We start from the raw sequence: 16,490 nt of genomic DNA on the forward strand, positions 1-16,490 counted from the left end.
TGGGCAGAGCTAAGCTGGGTCATGGCTGGCACTGTGGCAGGAGCCTCGCATGCAGCAGCAGGTGCCACAGGTACTCCCAGAAAAGGGCTCAGCCTGCCAGGAGGGATTTGTGCCCACTCCCTGCTCCTCCCCAGCCCTATGCCAAAAGCTTTCTTTTGCTTTGCTCTGACTCTGTGGCCCTGCTGGGGCAAGGATGGCAGCGGTGACAGTGCCCCATGTGGACAGCCCCAGGCACCAGGGACAAACCATGCAGCTCCCTAACCTTATGGATCATTCCCATAAGGCTGCAGCCCTTATGGGAGCAGCCAGCTGCACCCACAGACCAGGCACTGTCATGGCTTGCGCTGGAGAGAGTACCCTAGGCCACATGGGGTGGTACCACAACCATGCCTGTGGTAGAAACAAGTGTCCCAACTCACACAGGAACCACACCAGGCTCCACTACCACAACTACCAGATTCCCTGTGACTGATGGAGGCTCCACCTGGGGCTGTGGGAGCAGATGCCCAAGTAAGCAGGAGAGAACAGTGCAGTAGGCAGATATTTATTGGTGTAGAGAGGAAGGGATCACAAGAAAACAAACTGCAGAGGTGACCACAGCACAAGCTGGGACAGAACCACTCTCCATTGATCCTTCCTCCCAGCAGCATCCAGCATGTTTCCCTCCAGCAAAGCTTGTCTGCTGCCATTGCACATCTCCCAGAACTCAAGTGCAAGGAGGAGCCAGCCAGAACAGAGCAGCAAAGAGCAGGGCTGCCACACCATGCTCAGGGCTTGGTTCCCACCCTAGACCACAGACAGGCAGGGTCTGGGACATCCCTGCCCCCACCAGGGTGACTAAGGCTGCTCTGTCCCCTGGCCAGCTATGCCATACAGCTCCATGGCAGTGCTAATCCACCCTCTGCAGGGGAGAAACCTGGATGTCTACCCTGGAGGGGTGCAGGGGTACACCACCATCTGCAGAGCCCAGAGGAGCCCCGGCTCTTCCATGGTTGTGTCAGTGAACTGCAAGCTGTAGTTCTTCACAGCTCGGAGGAAGGAGCTCAGCCAGCTTATGGAGCTCTGTCCAGGGCAGTAGGGAGACTAATGAGAGCTGCTTCTGCAGACACAGAAAGATTGCACGAGTGCAAACACTGCCAGAGTGGGAGGACTGTGCTCCACAAGCACTCTGGCTCTGCCCTCACATTCCCACAGGCTCCATTCCAGTCCTGGCCAGGGTTGCTTGGTCTCTCCCAGGTCAGGGTTCACTACAGGGGGATGCAGGGATTGCACAGCAGCATGGGCTACGCTACAAACCACATTCTAACTACATCTCACAGGAACAACACTGATAGGAGATTTGCAGAGCACTGACAGAGAGCCCCCAGCCACGGCAGACCTGACCCATTCCTCTGCAGCAGTGGGACCCCCTCAGAGGCAGCACCCTGCAGCTCTATGAGCATAAGCACACACAGCAATTAGTACAGGAACACTGTGACTACTGCATACACAACAGGAGGCCCTCCTGCTGCACAGGGCTAAGTCTGGACCACTGGTCCCTCCGGACGTCTCACAGCACACACAACTCCAGCTTGTGAATAATTTAACTAGCAACTGTACAGTTTCCTCATTTGATCCAGTTCCACAGATGGGACATCCCTGGAGTCTGGGCAAGGGACAAATCAGGGAGTTAGGGGTCCCTCCGGACTCCAGGGGTGGGACAGGAGCAGAGCAGAGTTAGAAGATGGGAATGTAGTTGTCAATCTTGGTCCTGTGTCGCTGGGCAATGCACTCTGCAATCCACACAATGTTGCGGCACTCCTGCTCCTTCAGCTTCACGAAGGCGTAGAAGACTCCAAAATGGAATTGGTTGAGGAAGGCCAGCTTGTTCAGCTTTACCTGGGGAAAGCCCAGAGGAGGACATGTCATTTGTTCACCTCAGATAGGAGGAGTCGGCCAAGGCAAGCATGCAGCTGCTTGGAAGGACCCATGACTTCCCAGCAGGCTGGAAGGCTCTGCACAGGTATCCTGTTCTGCATCTCGCTAGGTCCTCAGGACAGCTCTAACCTATAGCACATGGCTCAGGACAGACTCTGACATTTGAAGGGAGAAATATTTATAACTCAGGTACCATAAAACTTCTTATTTTCCATGCAATTACACTCTGCTTTTGCTATTGATTGACCAAATATCCATTAGCAGCCCCAAACATGCCTCCTCACACTGCTAGAATCTGTCTGGGTGAGACAATGGGCCAAGCACTATGCCAGGCTCCCATTCTCATGCAGGAGCAGAGGGCAAGCATGCTTCTCCTTCCCCCAAACCCTGTTCAGCCACAGCGCTGCTGAGAGGGCAGTAGACCAGCTTCCTGACACCTGGAGCTTTGCAAATGGCACACGTCAAGCAGCATCTCATGGTTCACTCACCTCGTGCTCAAAGAACCTGTCTTCAAGGGTTTTATCTCCAGGGTTGCTGCCAGCCCCTTCAAACAGCAGCTTGTACTCCTGCAGGAAGGCATTACATGAGGATATACCCTGTACCCAAGCTCAGCAGCACTTGAGGGCCCACTGTGTCACAGATACTCCAGCCACCCTGTCAAGTCAGAGGACAGAGAAACCAAGAGTCCTGTCCCTTCTCCAAAATGTGCAGTTCTCAAAGGTGTATCACTGCTTTGAGCCACAGGAAAAGGGGCATCAGGTACAGACCCCTCCACATACAGACTGAGTGTCTGGGCCAGACCCCTGTGCCCATGTACACAGGCTGCTCAGTAAGGGGACACTGAGCTCTGACTCTAAACAGGTCCCCAGCCATGCACAAAGTGGCTTGAACACAGACAAATCCAAACGTGTCCTCCCAGGTCAGCGTCTCACCTTGAACTGAGCCAGAGCTCAAGGCTGGAAGTGGGGCATCTCCACTTCTCACTGAAAACACATTTCCATTCCCAAATAAGGCAAGGAGAGTCTGTCACTGCTGCCACATCAGCACCTCAAGGGTTTGGTGGTAAGGGCAGTCCCCACACCCTTGGACAGGGAACACTGTCTCCCAATCACCCCTAAAATGACAGCCATGACTAACAAGCCAACGACATCTCGGGCAAGCCAAGTCCTGTCCAAGCAGAGCACAGGACCAACAGCATGAAAGACTAGCACCTCAATCCCCAAGCTGTCAAGCCACACGTTCCCCCATATTCCCAAGAAGCTCTGACCCAGAGCAGGTTCTTGTACCAATCCCCATGGCCCTCACCCCAGAGCACTCACAGGGTAGTAGTCAGCAACATTTTTGACTTGCTCGTAGTCATCTGCCCTGGCCAGCTGAGCCAGGCCCTCAGGGTAGAGCTTGCCGCAGTGTGGGAACAGCTTGGCTCGGTCCTCCTTGGACAGCTCAGTACCAAATGAGTTGATGGTGATAATGAAGGCCCTCCGGTCAGCTTCAAACTGTGGGAAAAGAGTGGCTCATGCTGGGATGCAGCATCTTTACCAGAGGCTGGCAGATATCAGTGCTGCTCTGCACACAGCCACATCAGAGGGCAGCATGAGGAGGCTGCTGGGACGTGTACAGCTTTCCAGTGCTCAGCTAGGGCAGGCTACAAGTGCAGGCTCCCAGTATGCCCAGTGCTGGGAGCATTTAGGTGAGGAAATCCCCACCCCAGGCACAAGTCAAATCCTGCCCAAGTCAAGGAGTATCTCTCATCTACTGCTGCTGAGTTCTGCACATCTCACAGCAAGCTTTGGCATGGAGAGAGGCTGTGACCCAAACAGCTCTGGTAGCTCTCCTACAAGTTATCTATGTGAGAGGATGAAGATGTTGCCACAGAAGCAACAAAGGTATCAGTACTTGGGGAACCAAAGTCAAGCTCAGGCAGTGTTCCCCAGGTCTCCCAGTGAGCAGGTCAAGTGGGCGTGGGGATGCTGAGCATGACCTGGAGAATGCTTAACAGCCAGCAGACAAGCTGTGCCTGAGCAGGGAGTGATGACCATCACTAATATCATCCAGCTATGGAAGTTTCCAGACCTACCTCCAGGATTGGGCACATGGCATCTGCCGTGGTACCTCCCAGCGTCTTGCAGAACTTGTAGAAGGACTCCAGGTAAGCCTGGAAGAGAGAGGGCAGATGAGCATTCTTCTACACAGCTTCATCTACTCCCCCACAGGGCCCTTCAGCAGAGGACAGACAGCAAGCAGACTTTGCTTGCTTGCTCCCAGACGCTCTGTAACACAGCACAGGCACTCTGGCCCCATGTGAACTTGCCCACACAACGACTGTGCTTTCCCCAGGAGCCAGAGACATGAAGGGTTGTGGTTGGGTTTGTTCAAGTGACTGCATGAGCTTACTGTGGGCAAGATCCCCAGGCAGCAAGGTTAAAGCCTATTTTTCTCCTTTGAGTCGCCTAACTCATTTTACTGAAGTCTCACATGGTTTCCTGACCCTGCTCTGGCCTCCACAAACATGCCAAGCCACACAACCATAGCTGCAAGACCTACACTCAGAAAGGAGCGCTGTGTAAGCAGAGTCAAGAGATGAGACAGGACATCTGTGAAAGAAACCAGCCATTCTCTCTAATTCTCTTTTCACACTGCGGCCACTTGGTCTCTATCCCAACTGAAGCACTGCAGAAAACATACGGCCAGGCACAGCTACACTGCCTCCAGGAAATCCTTTGTGGAGATGTTCCGTAATCCATCTGGAAGATGACTCTGTCTCCCAGGGGGAGTCTAAGAAGGCTGTGGATGGCTAAAAGTATCGTTCAGCAAAAATGTTCTCAGAAGAAGTGATCAAGTAATAAAACGCCTCCCCGAGCAGAGAGCTGCAACCAGAATCACTTTAAAGGGATGGAATAAAAGGATGCTGAGACACCACAAATCGCTGCTTTATCACAACAACTCTAGGACTGAAGAGGGACTAAGAATGTAAAAATTGGATACCCCCACCCTCTGCACCAGGAAAGCACCTGGATTACCGTGTTCTGTAAATATTTGTTACCACACAGTGCAAGAAGACAATGCTGGGTGAGCATCACTCAAAGAAAGCCTCTCCAGCACTTGCCACTGCTGAGGTGGAGGAGAGCACAGAGCACCAGACTGCAGAGTTACCACAGGAACAAGGACATGGATAATGGATGCTGTTTGAGGCTGACAGGTGAATGTGGAGAAGAGATTCAGTCACTACCTCTGCCCTCATCAGAGCTCATGCACAAGCCTAAGGTTTTAGAAGCAAATACAGGTGAACTCGAATATCCAGCAGTGAATGGGGATCCAATATCACAGACAACATGGAAATAGTTTGTGAACAGCTGCACTGGGTACCCTTCCAGTGACAGCAACTGGCAGAAAAACTCCAATGTCCTGAAGCCCTTACCCCAGGAACAGAGGTGTCTTTTCCTTTAATCATCCTCAATGGGTCTTCTCTTTCATGAACCCACCCACTCTGCCTCCTGCTAGCCTCATCTGTCCTCAAATCCAGTCTGAAGACAGGCCTTGGCCTGTCCATCCACACTGACTTTTCCAACTTCATTTGTGGATACCACCCTCCTCTGCCAGGTGAGGAATCCTAGCCTTTTCCTGCAGTTTTCTGTGCAGAAGTCATGATACCCAATCCTCTAAATGTGTCTGCCTTAGCATCATCTCCTGTTTTGCTGTTCATACTCTGACATGAGAGGAATGAGATAGTATCCAGGTCAAACACACTTTACAGATGCATGCAGTAGCACAGTGATACTCATACAGCTCTTTACTACTGTTAAGAACAATTAACCTTGTATAGAGACAATTACTTAGGTCAATCATTGCCCAAGATTCCAATTAGTAGTAGGAAGGAACAAGGAGACCCTCACTATACCAGCAGAGTTAGGGTTCCCTCCTGGCCTCTCCCATACACCACTCCACATTTATCCACACTGATCTGCCTGCTTTATTTTATTGTCCAGTCGCAAAGCTCCTTCAACTGGTTCCTACAAGAAAGTCACCAGCAAAGGCCAACAGTCAGCTGGCTTCACTTCCACAAGAGATGGAACAAAGGGAGTAAGCACAGAAGATAACAAGGCCAGCAATAAAGATAACAATGCCAGCACACTTCCATTGCAAGACTTGGCTGCTGACTGCACTCTACACTAAGCACTGACCATTTGTAACCTCTGTTCCCCATTTTAATAGTATTTCCATTTGAGAATCTTCATTGCTAACAAGAAGCCTTTGTAATAGCCTTCCTCCTATGAATCCTGCTCAAATCTTCTGTCAACACACTCAGATTCCTTAAAAGCCTCCAGTATGTCTGGGAGATAGCACTTCCCCTTCCCATGCCAACTCCACACGAACGCAGGCATCTGTCCCAGGCCTGTTGTGCTTTTCAGAGCAGCTCTCTGCAGATTTCAGACCTGATTTTATTTCCTTCATTTGCATTGTATTATACATTTTCCAGTCCCTGGGGAGAGAGGTAGTTTCAAGCAGTCTGTAAGCAGCAATCACCTTTTCCACCCCTTCATCCCTGTGATTTGTTACGGACAGAACCCCTGTATTCCCCAGGGGCAGCTCTTTAGCAAGAACAAGTGCCAGCACATACTGAGGCATTACAGGCACCTATATTTCCATTTGTGGGTAGGAAGAGCAGACTACAAAGCGGTATTGAGCCTCAAAAAGGATATGGGAAAGGACATGGTGGCTGGGATCCAAGGGGATACATCCCACCTCCCTCCCAACCAATTTTCCCTGTGCACACTTTGTTGCCTGCCTTCCCCCTCCTGCTTCATGTTGAGACCGAGGCCTGTGCCCTGCAAGGCTGTGGTGTTTATGCACACAGGTGTCCCTCCCTGTTACAGCAAAGACCAGTACATGCCAGAGGCCACAGGCAGCTGGGCATGACTGCTGACATGCCGCTCCTTTTCCCTCCCTTTGCCTTCTTCCCTTCACGCCTGACCTGCTCTCTGCCTCTCCAAAGAGGCCACAGCTTTCTTGGGAAGAAGAGGTCACACTGACTGCAGGCTGGACGTGACCAGCCAAAACAAGATTGACAGATAAAATCTACATCCCACCCCTGATCCAGAGAGTCGAGATGGAGCGATAGCCACAGCCTGCACATAAACACATGCTTCAACACTGCCAGCTAAAACCAGACAGAGCCTGCAGAGATGACAGCTCGGGACAAGGACATCCTTAGCCCCCTCCACATCCCTCTGCCAATACCCTCCCCAGCTTGCATCTTTCACACTGCTCTACCAAGAACATCTAACCCAAATCACAGCCACAGAAGGCTTGAGCAGACAGTTGGAAGGTCTTTGGGAAGGGCTCAAGACAGGGAGCGAAGCCAATGGGAGTCCTTCAACCAAGTTTAAGTTTAGTCACTGTGAATGCAGTTAACTGCACCTCTGAACCCTTGTGGTAATGGAGGAGACTTCTCCTGCCTGCCTGGGGCATGAGTAAATTCAAAGACACAACCTCTGCAGAATTCTTGCACAGACTCTTGAGAAAATCCTCTCTGCCTAGCTCTGGTGCCCTGACTCAGCAGAGCTGTGTGATCGGATGTCAGGCCCCTCCAGGAGTGTTATCTTTACTTTCCAATGGATGTGAGTAAGTTTTGGCCATGTTAATCACCGTGCCAGGAATAAATAGGAAAGTTTACATCTCCTTCCTTTCGCAGGAAGGAGAGGACACTAGGACAAGAGGCAACAGGCAGAAATTGATGCACAGAAGTTCCACCTGAATATGAGGAAGAACTTTTTTTACTGTGTGGGTGACCATGCACTGGAACTGTTTGCCCAGAGAGGGTGTGGAGCCTCCCTCACTGGAGATATTCCAGAACCATCTGGACACAATCCTGTGCCATGTGCTCTAGGATAGCCCTACTTGAGCAGGGAGGTTGAACCAGATGACCCACTGTGGCCTTTTCCAACCAAACCCATTCTGCAACTCTGTGATTCGTTTACCTTATACAGCGTGTTTCGAATTATTTCAATATTCATTTCATCCAGGTCCTGTTCAGATATGCAGTCTTGGAAGAAAGCAGCTGAAACAGAGCCAGAGCCAGAGTTAGCATTGCCCTAACCAGAGCCATGCTCAGCACTTTCCAGACTCCTCAACAATACCAGGCAGAAGCACATCCTGTTTTGAGCTTGTCCCTCCTAGGTCTGGCCCTTATCTTCAGCAGCCAAATTGTCATGACTCAAAACCTCAGGCTCCACCATGGTTCCTTAGGCCATAATAATTTTTGGGGTTCTCATATGAAAAGCTTTCTTTACCCCTTAGTCCTATGGTTTTGGTAACAGCCTATTCCCAGCAGAAATTCTCAGCTCTAGCTCCCAGTATCAGTGATTAAGAAACCTGTATTTAAAAATAAGCAGTCCCCAAACTGTTCCCAGATGCAGGCACTTGGAGGTGACAAGGCAGCTTTAAACTGCTACAGCCTGCTACAGCATTGCAGGAGTGCTTAAGCACCTGTGAGACACCAGATAGTGAAACACAGGGAGCTGATGCTTCTCCCTCCTTCTACAATATCTTGGTGGGGATTAAGAAGGTATGATGATGCCATAGCTCGTATAGCCCATGACACTGGTCATGGTTGGAGCCAGGAGTTGTTTCTCCTGGTCAAGTCTATCAGTCTCATTTTCTACTTCTTCCAGGGGCTTTTATTTCTCTAGCTGAAAGTTAGTACCAGGAGACAGAATAAATTAGTAGGACTTGGTAGGATGCTCAGCCTTACATACTTTGTCAGAATATTGCTGGGAGGGAGTTGAAGAAGTTGCTGCCACCTAAATAACACAGATTTCAGATCAAACAGGTGCTGCAAGCTGCAGATATAGACGAGTCTTTTACATCTACAGTGTAAATGCAAACGAGTAGTACAATAAAACCCATTGACAGGACTTCCTGACTTCAACTCTCACTCAGTAACCAACTTTGCTGAATTTGCTATGAAAAGAAATCTGATCTGTCTCAAGCTTACACAGTGCAGTTGTGGGTAACAGACACCACAGCCGTGCTGAGAACTGACCAGTGCTCTGCTCTGTGCAACAAACCAGCTGCAATGCAGGCTCACACCTCTGGCCTGCACCACTTTTATAGCATGAGCTGCCTGGAAGGACACCAGTCACAGTGTGGGTCTGGAGGGTCCTGAACAGAGGTTAACCTCTGCAGAAGTTTCTTTGCAGCACCAAGAGCACAATGCCACGTGTCTGGGGGAACGCTGCTCCTGATGGTTGGCAAAAATGCAAACAGAGTGTGCCAGGACTGGTTTTTACTGCAGGATGTGCTGGCCAGCCTGGATAGCTAAGCAGTGGCTACTTCAGAGTAGCTGAGGAATGAGTACACAGCTATTTCAGTTCTTGGCCCTCCAATATCCCAAATTAGGCTTACAGCCCTGTTAACCTATGAAAGCCATTTGGGGTTAGGCATTCCCACCAAGCCACGTAGCTACTCAAGTCCTTTTAGGAGATAGAGCTGCTGTTTCTTTGCGTGTGGTCACTGGAAAGAGTGCAAGTTAAACAACTGAAGCCAGCATGCCTGCTTGTTTAGGCAACACAGCTACTCCCCATGTTCCCCTGCTGAAGAAATGCCACACTGGTTGGTACACAGCCCCAAGGGCATGGCCAGGGCAAAGGTCTGGAGAAGCTAGCCCAGGCAGGGCTGAAGCAGGCAAAACCAATCCATGTACAAGTACATGAAAGCAAGAGGCAAAGACCCTCAACTGCCAGCCATGTTGTCCAAAAGCATCTCAACACTGACATGGGGCATTTTCACTCCATATTCTGCTGGAAGCTTTAAGGTCTCTTGAGAGATAATATCTCTGAAATACTCTGTTCTATCTTCTTGCCAAAATGGGAAGGTTCCCACTTACTTGTGAGGAGGATTTTCTTCCCACACATCATCCCTACAGTGGGCTCAACTTAGCTGCATGCAGAGCCTCAGTTCTCCTGCTCTGTTGTTGCCCTGCCTTGCAAACCAGATCTTCTGAGGCAGGTTCTCCCTTCTTTACTGGGCACAAGTTATTTTTCCATGACAACTACATCATTTGCCCCATTATTAAACAGAGCATTTACAAAAGCACTTTCAGTTCCAAAGCCAACCATTTCTATCAAAGAAGCATGATGACTTTGAGTGTTTTCTTCTTTCTAGCATCCCCAAAAGAATGACTAATCACTGACTCAGGCATATCTCATTACGTTTTTGCCCACAGATGCTAAACTAGAAAGTCACCTGTGACTACCTCCCCTACTACTGCAAAGACTTCCATATTTTCTCCAGAACCACTTCCTACACCTTTTATCTTTAAAGAACAGTTCTCTTCATAAGACACTTGGTTTTAGCATTATGTGCCTCCTGAATAAGCCCGGAGCCCTGAGACAATACACCTCAGTCCAGGATGCTGCTATACAATGAGTTTTAAAAGGCTTTTGGAGATTTCTTTGTTTTGATGTGGTTGTTTGGGTTTGTTTTTTGTTTACATAAAGGGCTTTTATTTAACTAGTGCTAATTTTAGTAGTCTCAGAACAAGGCTGGGCATGTGCAGATCTCTATAATTATCTATAAAAACTTCATACAAGAAATTACCCAATGGTCCAACTAAAAGTGCTAGAAATCAAGTGATTCATTCCAGCAGAAGACCCAATAGCCTTCCACTAAGGAGGCTCACAAAAACCAAACTGTCCAGCACTTCGCCCTACCACTGTGATTCCCAGGACACTGACTGAAGGGTACAGAGAGGTAGCTGGTCCTCTAGAGGAAAAAATGGCATAGGACAGACATAAACCTGAACTCAAGCCCAGCCACCACACGCAGTACAGCTGTGCATTACCCACTGCTTTGTGTCTTCCTGGAGCACAACTTAGGCTTAGCTGGAGATAGTTAGACTGGGGGAAAAAGGGACATCTGTTCCACCACAGACAGCTGAGAGGTATTTTGAACAGCTCCACTCACCCAGGGGAGTGTCCACCAAGATTGCATTGTAAAGCTCTGCAGGTGTCTGAGCAATGTTCACAGCTTCCATCTGCTCAAAACTTCCCAGAGGATGGCATTTGGGCACCAGCTCGGAGATGGAACGCTGGTGCAGAGTCCCAGTGATCAGCAGAATGACATTGTCAATCATGTAGCTGTACCTGGAGGAAGGAAAGAGGAAGACTGAAACAATACATACAATGTGAAACCCAGCAACAGGCACTCATCATCTCCTCGTGAACATCTCCAGAAAGATGCACACTTCCCACAAAGAAGTACTAAGGCACCTCCTTAGCATGTGTTTATCATGCCAGCCTAGGAAAAGGCAATCAGGCATAATCTCAGGCTGTGATTTATGCCACAGCTGAACCACACCATCTGGGTACCACCCACCACTGAAGAGAATTAGACTGGAACTGACTTCTGAAGGTCTCTGGCCCCATACCCTGCTCTGAGCATGGTTGGCTCTAACTGCTCAGGCTAAAAGACTTTTGAATGTTCATATGAACTTTGAATTACTTGCAAGAATATGTATCTCACAACCTCCCTGGGGCTCTGCTTCAGCATCCAACCACACTTGCAATGAAAAGGCTTTCCCTAACGTTCACCCATGGTCATTTGTCTACTGTCTCTCATTCTAACCCCACACACCTCCAAGAGGAGCCTGGCTCCAGTTTCACTGCCAGCAACACTGCTCCATCTTGCCAAGTGAAAGGAGGAAGGGTCACATTTCTGCCGCCTCACTCCATTCCAACAACAACAGGACTGGCAGCTTTGGCACAACCTTCACTCACACCCTCAAGAAACTACACACAAGGTTTTTCACACCTTACACCAAAAGCTACAAACTTCTTCGCATTAGCCCAAGTTATGACGCCCCAAACCAAGTTCTCCACTTATGTTGTTCAGGATTAGCAGATTCAGTCTTTGGCACTGCAGCAATGGGACATTCAATCTGGAATCACAGTACCTGGCATAAGTTCCACCAACACAAGCCCTTTGTGGCCTTCCTCTCCAATATGTTCATTTTTCTCCTGCACTGAGGAGCTCAGAACTGGGCACAGCATGCCAGGTGAGGCCTCCCCTGAGCAGAGGAGAAAGAACACTTCCCAGTACTCCCAGTCCAGCCAGAGAAGAGAGACACAACTACCCTGAAGACTGGGAACACATGAAAGGCTGGTAACCTTCTCCAAGTAGAAGGTCCAAGCAAGGGATGGAGGCATCACATAAATACCAAGTGTCCCCAGCAAGAACAGCAGTGATACTCTAGGCATCTTCACCACCAGCTAAGCCACAAGCCAACCAAGCTGAGAACCTGAAAAACATCAAGTGAGATGAGGGGATTTTTAGTCAGCAGAAATCGCCTTTGCACATATCCCTCAGTAGCACAGGGAAGAGGCACAGATGCTGAAGAGCAGGGTATGTGGCATTTCACACTCCCTTGATCGCATTCCTAGAACTCTAAAAAGTTAGATGATGAAAAAGACCTGAAGAAGCTCCTTGGCAGGAGATGCTTCAAAACAAATGAGATCAGGCCTGAACTAGAATGGCAAAAGGAGCTATGCATATCTGGAGTTGTAGCGAGTCAGGCTTCCCACAGGTACTTAAGTACTGAAGAAAGAGAACTTAAGGCCAGCATCCTGGGACGAAGGTGAAGACAGGCATGGCAAGGCTCTGGTGATATTTACCAGACACGCACTGGGATGCTGCTGTTCTTTGCATTTCCAAGCTAACAAAGAGCACAGTGCAGAGCTGCTTCCCTTTAACTACATCAAAGGCAGGTAAGCAGAGCCAGTTAAAGGCAGATTTTGCTAGTTTTTATTAGACGGGCTTATTGCCTCTTAAATATGCTCAAAGGGCACGTCCATGAAAACATCAAATCCACACCTTAGTTCCTCAAACAGGTGCTGTTTTTTTCTCTCCACAATGCAAGGCTGAGTAATGCACCTCCTGGCCCTATGATTTTTGCAGAGCGCCCTTCTGTTTTCACAGCCTACCTTTCCTGGTTCAATCTAGAACCAGGGCAATCAGCACAAGCTTCATGTACTAGAAAACCTCCTTTTGCCCTTTAATCTGCAAGGTCATTATCTTCCCTCCTGTTTGTGCAGCTCTCACCATGGAGATGACTGCAATCTCCAGGACAGCAAGAAGGGCCTGTTTATGAGAACAGAGGTAAGTCCCTTGCAGTAAGCAGCTGGTTCCTGGTAAATAAAAGCATCTGCACCCTAACACAGATGCTTCTCCAGGAGGTGCACCAGAACGAGGATACAGATCTTTTCCCAGCTCCACCATCTGCCCTCAACATGCAAGTTTCCTTAGTGCAACACAGTAGCTTTAAGGAAAGACCATGGCCAGCACTTCTCTCAACAAAGCAAGGCAACAATATACAACACTACCAAATTTGTTATTTTAACAGCCTACAGCGGAGGAGTAGGTAAGGAAATACAGTCGTGTATGCCAGCACACCTCCTTCCTATCCCCAGTTTACTATGGATGCCACCCTCCACAAGATATTTGCAAGGAGCCTGGCCAATGTCAATTGTACAAGAAAGGAACTGAGAAGTGTCTGGAGCCCTACTGCTCTCTGGTCTTCAGAGCAGCTCACTGGAGTCCCACCAAGCTCATTCATGCCTTCCCAGTCCAGCTCAGCGGAAAAGCCAGAGCCAGGTTTCGGGAGAGCTGCCAAAATCTGAGTGTCTTCACACATGGAAGCTCCTGCTTTTGGACTGATGGTCTCAGGAAAGGCAATCCAGCTGGTTTCCAGTGCCAGACAGCAAAGCATGGCCCTCCCTGTTTAATTTATAACCCTTAACTTGACTGTTTCCTCACCCTTCAGGGAGGTCTGGGAAATGCAGGGTCTACAGCCCAAATGCCAAGGAAGCACCAACTGTTTTAAAGATTACTTCACCTCCTTAAATCTTGCTGTCAAAGGATTCATCCCTGCAGGAAAAGTCAGTATGTGTGACACAGAAAGGAATTCTCATTCAAATTTCCCTCCTGAAAACATTTCAAACCTTCACAATAATAAGGTAAATAGAGCAGGACAAAGGTCTTCTTGTACCTGTTAAGGCCAGGCAGACACCAGCAGCACTACCTAATCCTTCAAAATAGTTCCATTTACTTCAAGGAAGGCCAGACCATCCTCATTCACATTCTGTCCCTACTTCATCCCAATAAAATCAGTCACAGCTTAGCCACTCCTGGCTACAGGACAAGTCTTCCAGTGCCAGGGCAGCTGGAAAAGCCTCTTCTCATATGTGCAAGGGGCAACAGTCACATTGCTGTGTCAGGTTTCAACAAGGACCCACCTGCCTCCACCAGCAAAGCTGTCCCAAAACCACAGCAGAGGTCCTGGCTATGCTGGCATTTCCTCCCAGGCCCAAAGAAACAGAGTAAGTACAGCAGCAGCAGTGTTTCTAAGAACCTCCAACTACTTATGCAATAGGGCAATTTTTGTTGTCATCTTCCTCATCTCCTATCAAGTTCTGACCAGCTTCAAATGTTTCAGCTTTCATGGTTAGTGCCTGCTCAGACCCCTCCAAGAGTGTTTTAACCTTCACTAGCTCTCAGTGCAGCTAGTAAGAAGACTATAAAATAGAAGTAGTTTGTCACTTGTAACACCATGAAGCCTTACTTCAGCTCACTTGGATGGCCCCTTCACAGCAAAACTCTTGCACACAAACATGTTTTACACCCCTGCTTTGAGCTGCTTTCTGCTCACCTGGGGACATGGGCACAAAACCAGCCAGAGTTTGCCATAACTCTTCCTGTCACCCACAGAGGTGTCGTATATTCCAGAAATTCACGTTCACAGAAATACAATTTTAGTCAATACTGAGAAGTGTCAATAACATCTCATAGGAGAGTATAATTTCATATTAAGGGACTGAAAAGAATCAGCAAACATAGAAATATCCTCAGAGACAATGATTTACAGCTTCCTGAAGTCCGAGACAACTGGAGCCACTATCTTTGCTCCTCCAGCAACTCCCACTGCAGAACAATATGCATTGGGTGACACACAGATAACAAGAACAAAGTCAGGCTAGGATATGCCTAGAGAAGCCAAAAAAGGGGCACTGGTGGGGGAAACCTTCCTTCCAGCAGCAGCAGGCCAGAGTTCATTCTCTCTGCTGGGTTTGGAAGGTATGGTCTCAGGCAGACACCACAGAGAACCCTCACAGAGAAGAGGGGAGAGCCAGCCCTCAGAAGCTAAATCCTGACATGGTCTCCCATGGGTACCTATGGAGCAGAATCAAGCAGGAGTAGAACACAGGTACTTTGACAATGTATGTTTCCTCCTTCTGGCATTACTGAAATACAGACACTGATAAATGAGATATGCAAGAAAGACTGCAGTGGCCCACTGAATATTTGGAAAGGCTGGGAGCACATGAAATGCATGAACACACATCATATGGGGCATTTACAACTTGGCCTCAAGGCACTCAGGCACAGCACTACAAGGCAGTGACCCCAAAGCAGTTACAGCTTCTCCCTCCTCCACGTACTAATCTAATCTAATCATAAAGAGTCATTGTCCTACAGCAGATAGATTGGTCTTTTATTGCTTTCTGTTCCAGGATACTAAAAAATCCGTTAACAATACTGCAAGTAGTCACAAAGCATGACTAATGATGGAATATTGCATGACCTGAGATTCTCAGGGATCCTCCAAAAGTAGAGCCAAAACTGTAGCTCAAACAGCTGCTCTGTAAGGGATCATGAGGACAGCCCTCCATGTCACAGCCAACAGACAGCAGTGGGCCAATGCAGAGGTGCATAGCAGGGGTTTTGTCAGGATGGGTTAAGATATTGCCTTGCTCAGGCAGCTTTAATGCTTTCCAAAACCAGCAGTAGACATTAACTCAGACTACTGTGAGCAAGGCCAAAGTTCCTATGTGACTGCATTGGGCAGTTACTCAGATTACTATAGAAGCAGGAATTTATTTTGGGATGAAAAAGGGAAATTTCCAGTGAGAGCAGAGCAGTGCTCTGAACTCTGCAAGAATTCTAGAGACAGCTTTAAAAGATAATGAAGTTGTTTTGACTATAGTCACTTTAGCATCTAGTGCTTCCCTCTTGCAGCTCATTTAGTTCACATACTCAGGGGGTGTTGGGAAAAGTAACTCAGGGAAAAACTTTCAGGCTGGTCGTACCACTGCTTCCTTGGGTTTGTGCATAAATACGCAGATCCATCTATATCCCAGTGGATACTGTGCTGGTACACAGAGCCACTTGTCACACTTCTCTCAAGCTCCAAATGTTAAGCAGCCACGGGGGAAAGCAACACACAGACTTCAAAGCCCCAAAGAGCAGTGGCTGACACTAAGAATAGTGCCAACAGCTGAGATGTTTGTATCTGCAGGGTCGGCCTAAGATCATTAGTAAATAACTGCACAGATGTCCTGATCTGGAAAGGAGAGGAATGTTGCACATCAGGAAGATCTCAGTGCCTCACTGAGACTTGTTTGAGTAACAGACAATGGATGTGAACAGAGTCAAATCCTTAATCAGTTTTTCAGCTCGTATTAGAACAGGTCAGATCAGCAGTTCTACCTCTCATCTGCAGCTGAAGCTCAGACAGTCCA

The 16,490-nt window shown here is 48.6% G+C and overlaps 1 protein-coding gene across 1 annotated transcript in view; it reads right to left on the bottom strand.

Moving 5' to 3' along the window:
* Nucleotides 1-528: 528 nt before the first annotated feature.
* Nucleotides 529-16,490, bottom strand: part of ATP6V0D1 (ATPase H+ transporting V0 subunit d1) — a 34,249-nt gene continuing 18,287 nt past the window's right edge. Inside the window, exons 3-8 of the mRNA XM_041458633.1 lie at nucleotides 10,882-11,060; nucleotides 7,896-7,975; nucleotides 3,995-4,072; nucleotides 3,237-3,413; nucleotides 2,406-2,483; nucleotides 529-1,878 (exon numbers count right to left, since the gene is read on the bottom strand). Of these exons, the coding sequence (XP_041314567.1) occupies nucleotides 1,717-1,878; nucleotides 2,406-2,483; nucleotides 3,237-3,413; nucleotides 3,995-4,072; nucleotides 7,896-7,975; nucleotides 10,882-11,060 (754 nt within the window). The 3' untranslated portion in view covers nucleotides 529-1,716. The remainder of the gene's footprint in view (nucleotides 1,879-2,405; nucleotides 2,484-3,236; nucleotides 3,414-3,994; nucleotides 4,073-7,895; nucleotides 7,976-10,881; nucleotides 11,061-16,490) is intronic.

Source organism: Pyrgilauda ruficollis, unplaced genomic scaffold (genome assembly GCF_017590135.1).
Source record: "Pyrgilauda ruficollis isolate IOZ18807 unplaced genomic scaffold, ASM1759013v1 scaffold13, whole genome shotgun sequence".
Classification (NCBI taxonomy): Eukaryota; Metazoa; Chordata; class Aves; order Passeriformes; family Passeridae; genus Pyrgilauda; species Pyrgilauda ruficollis.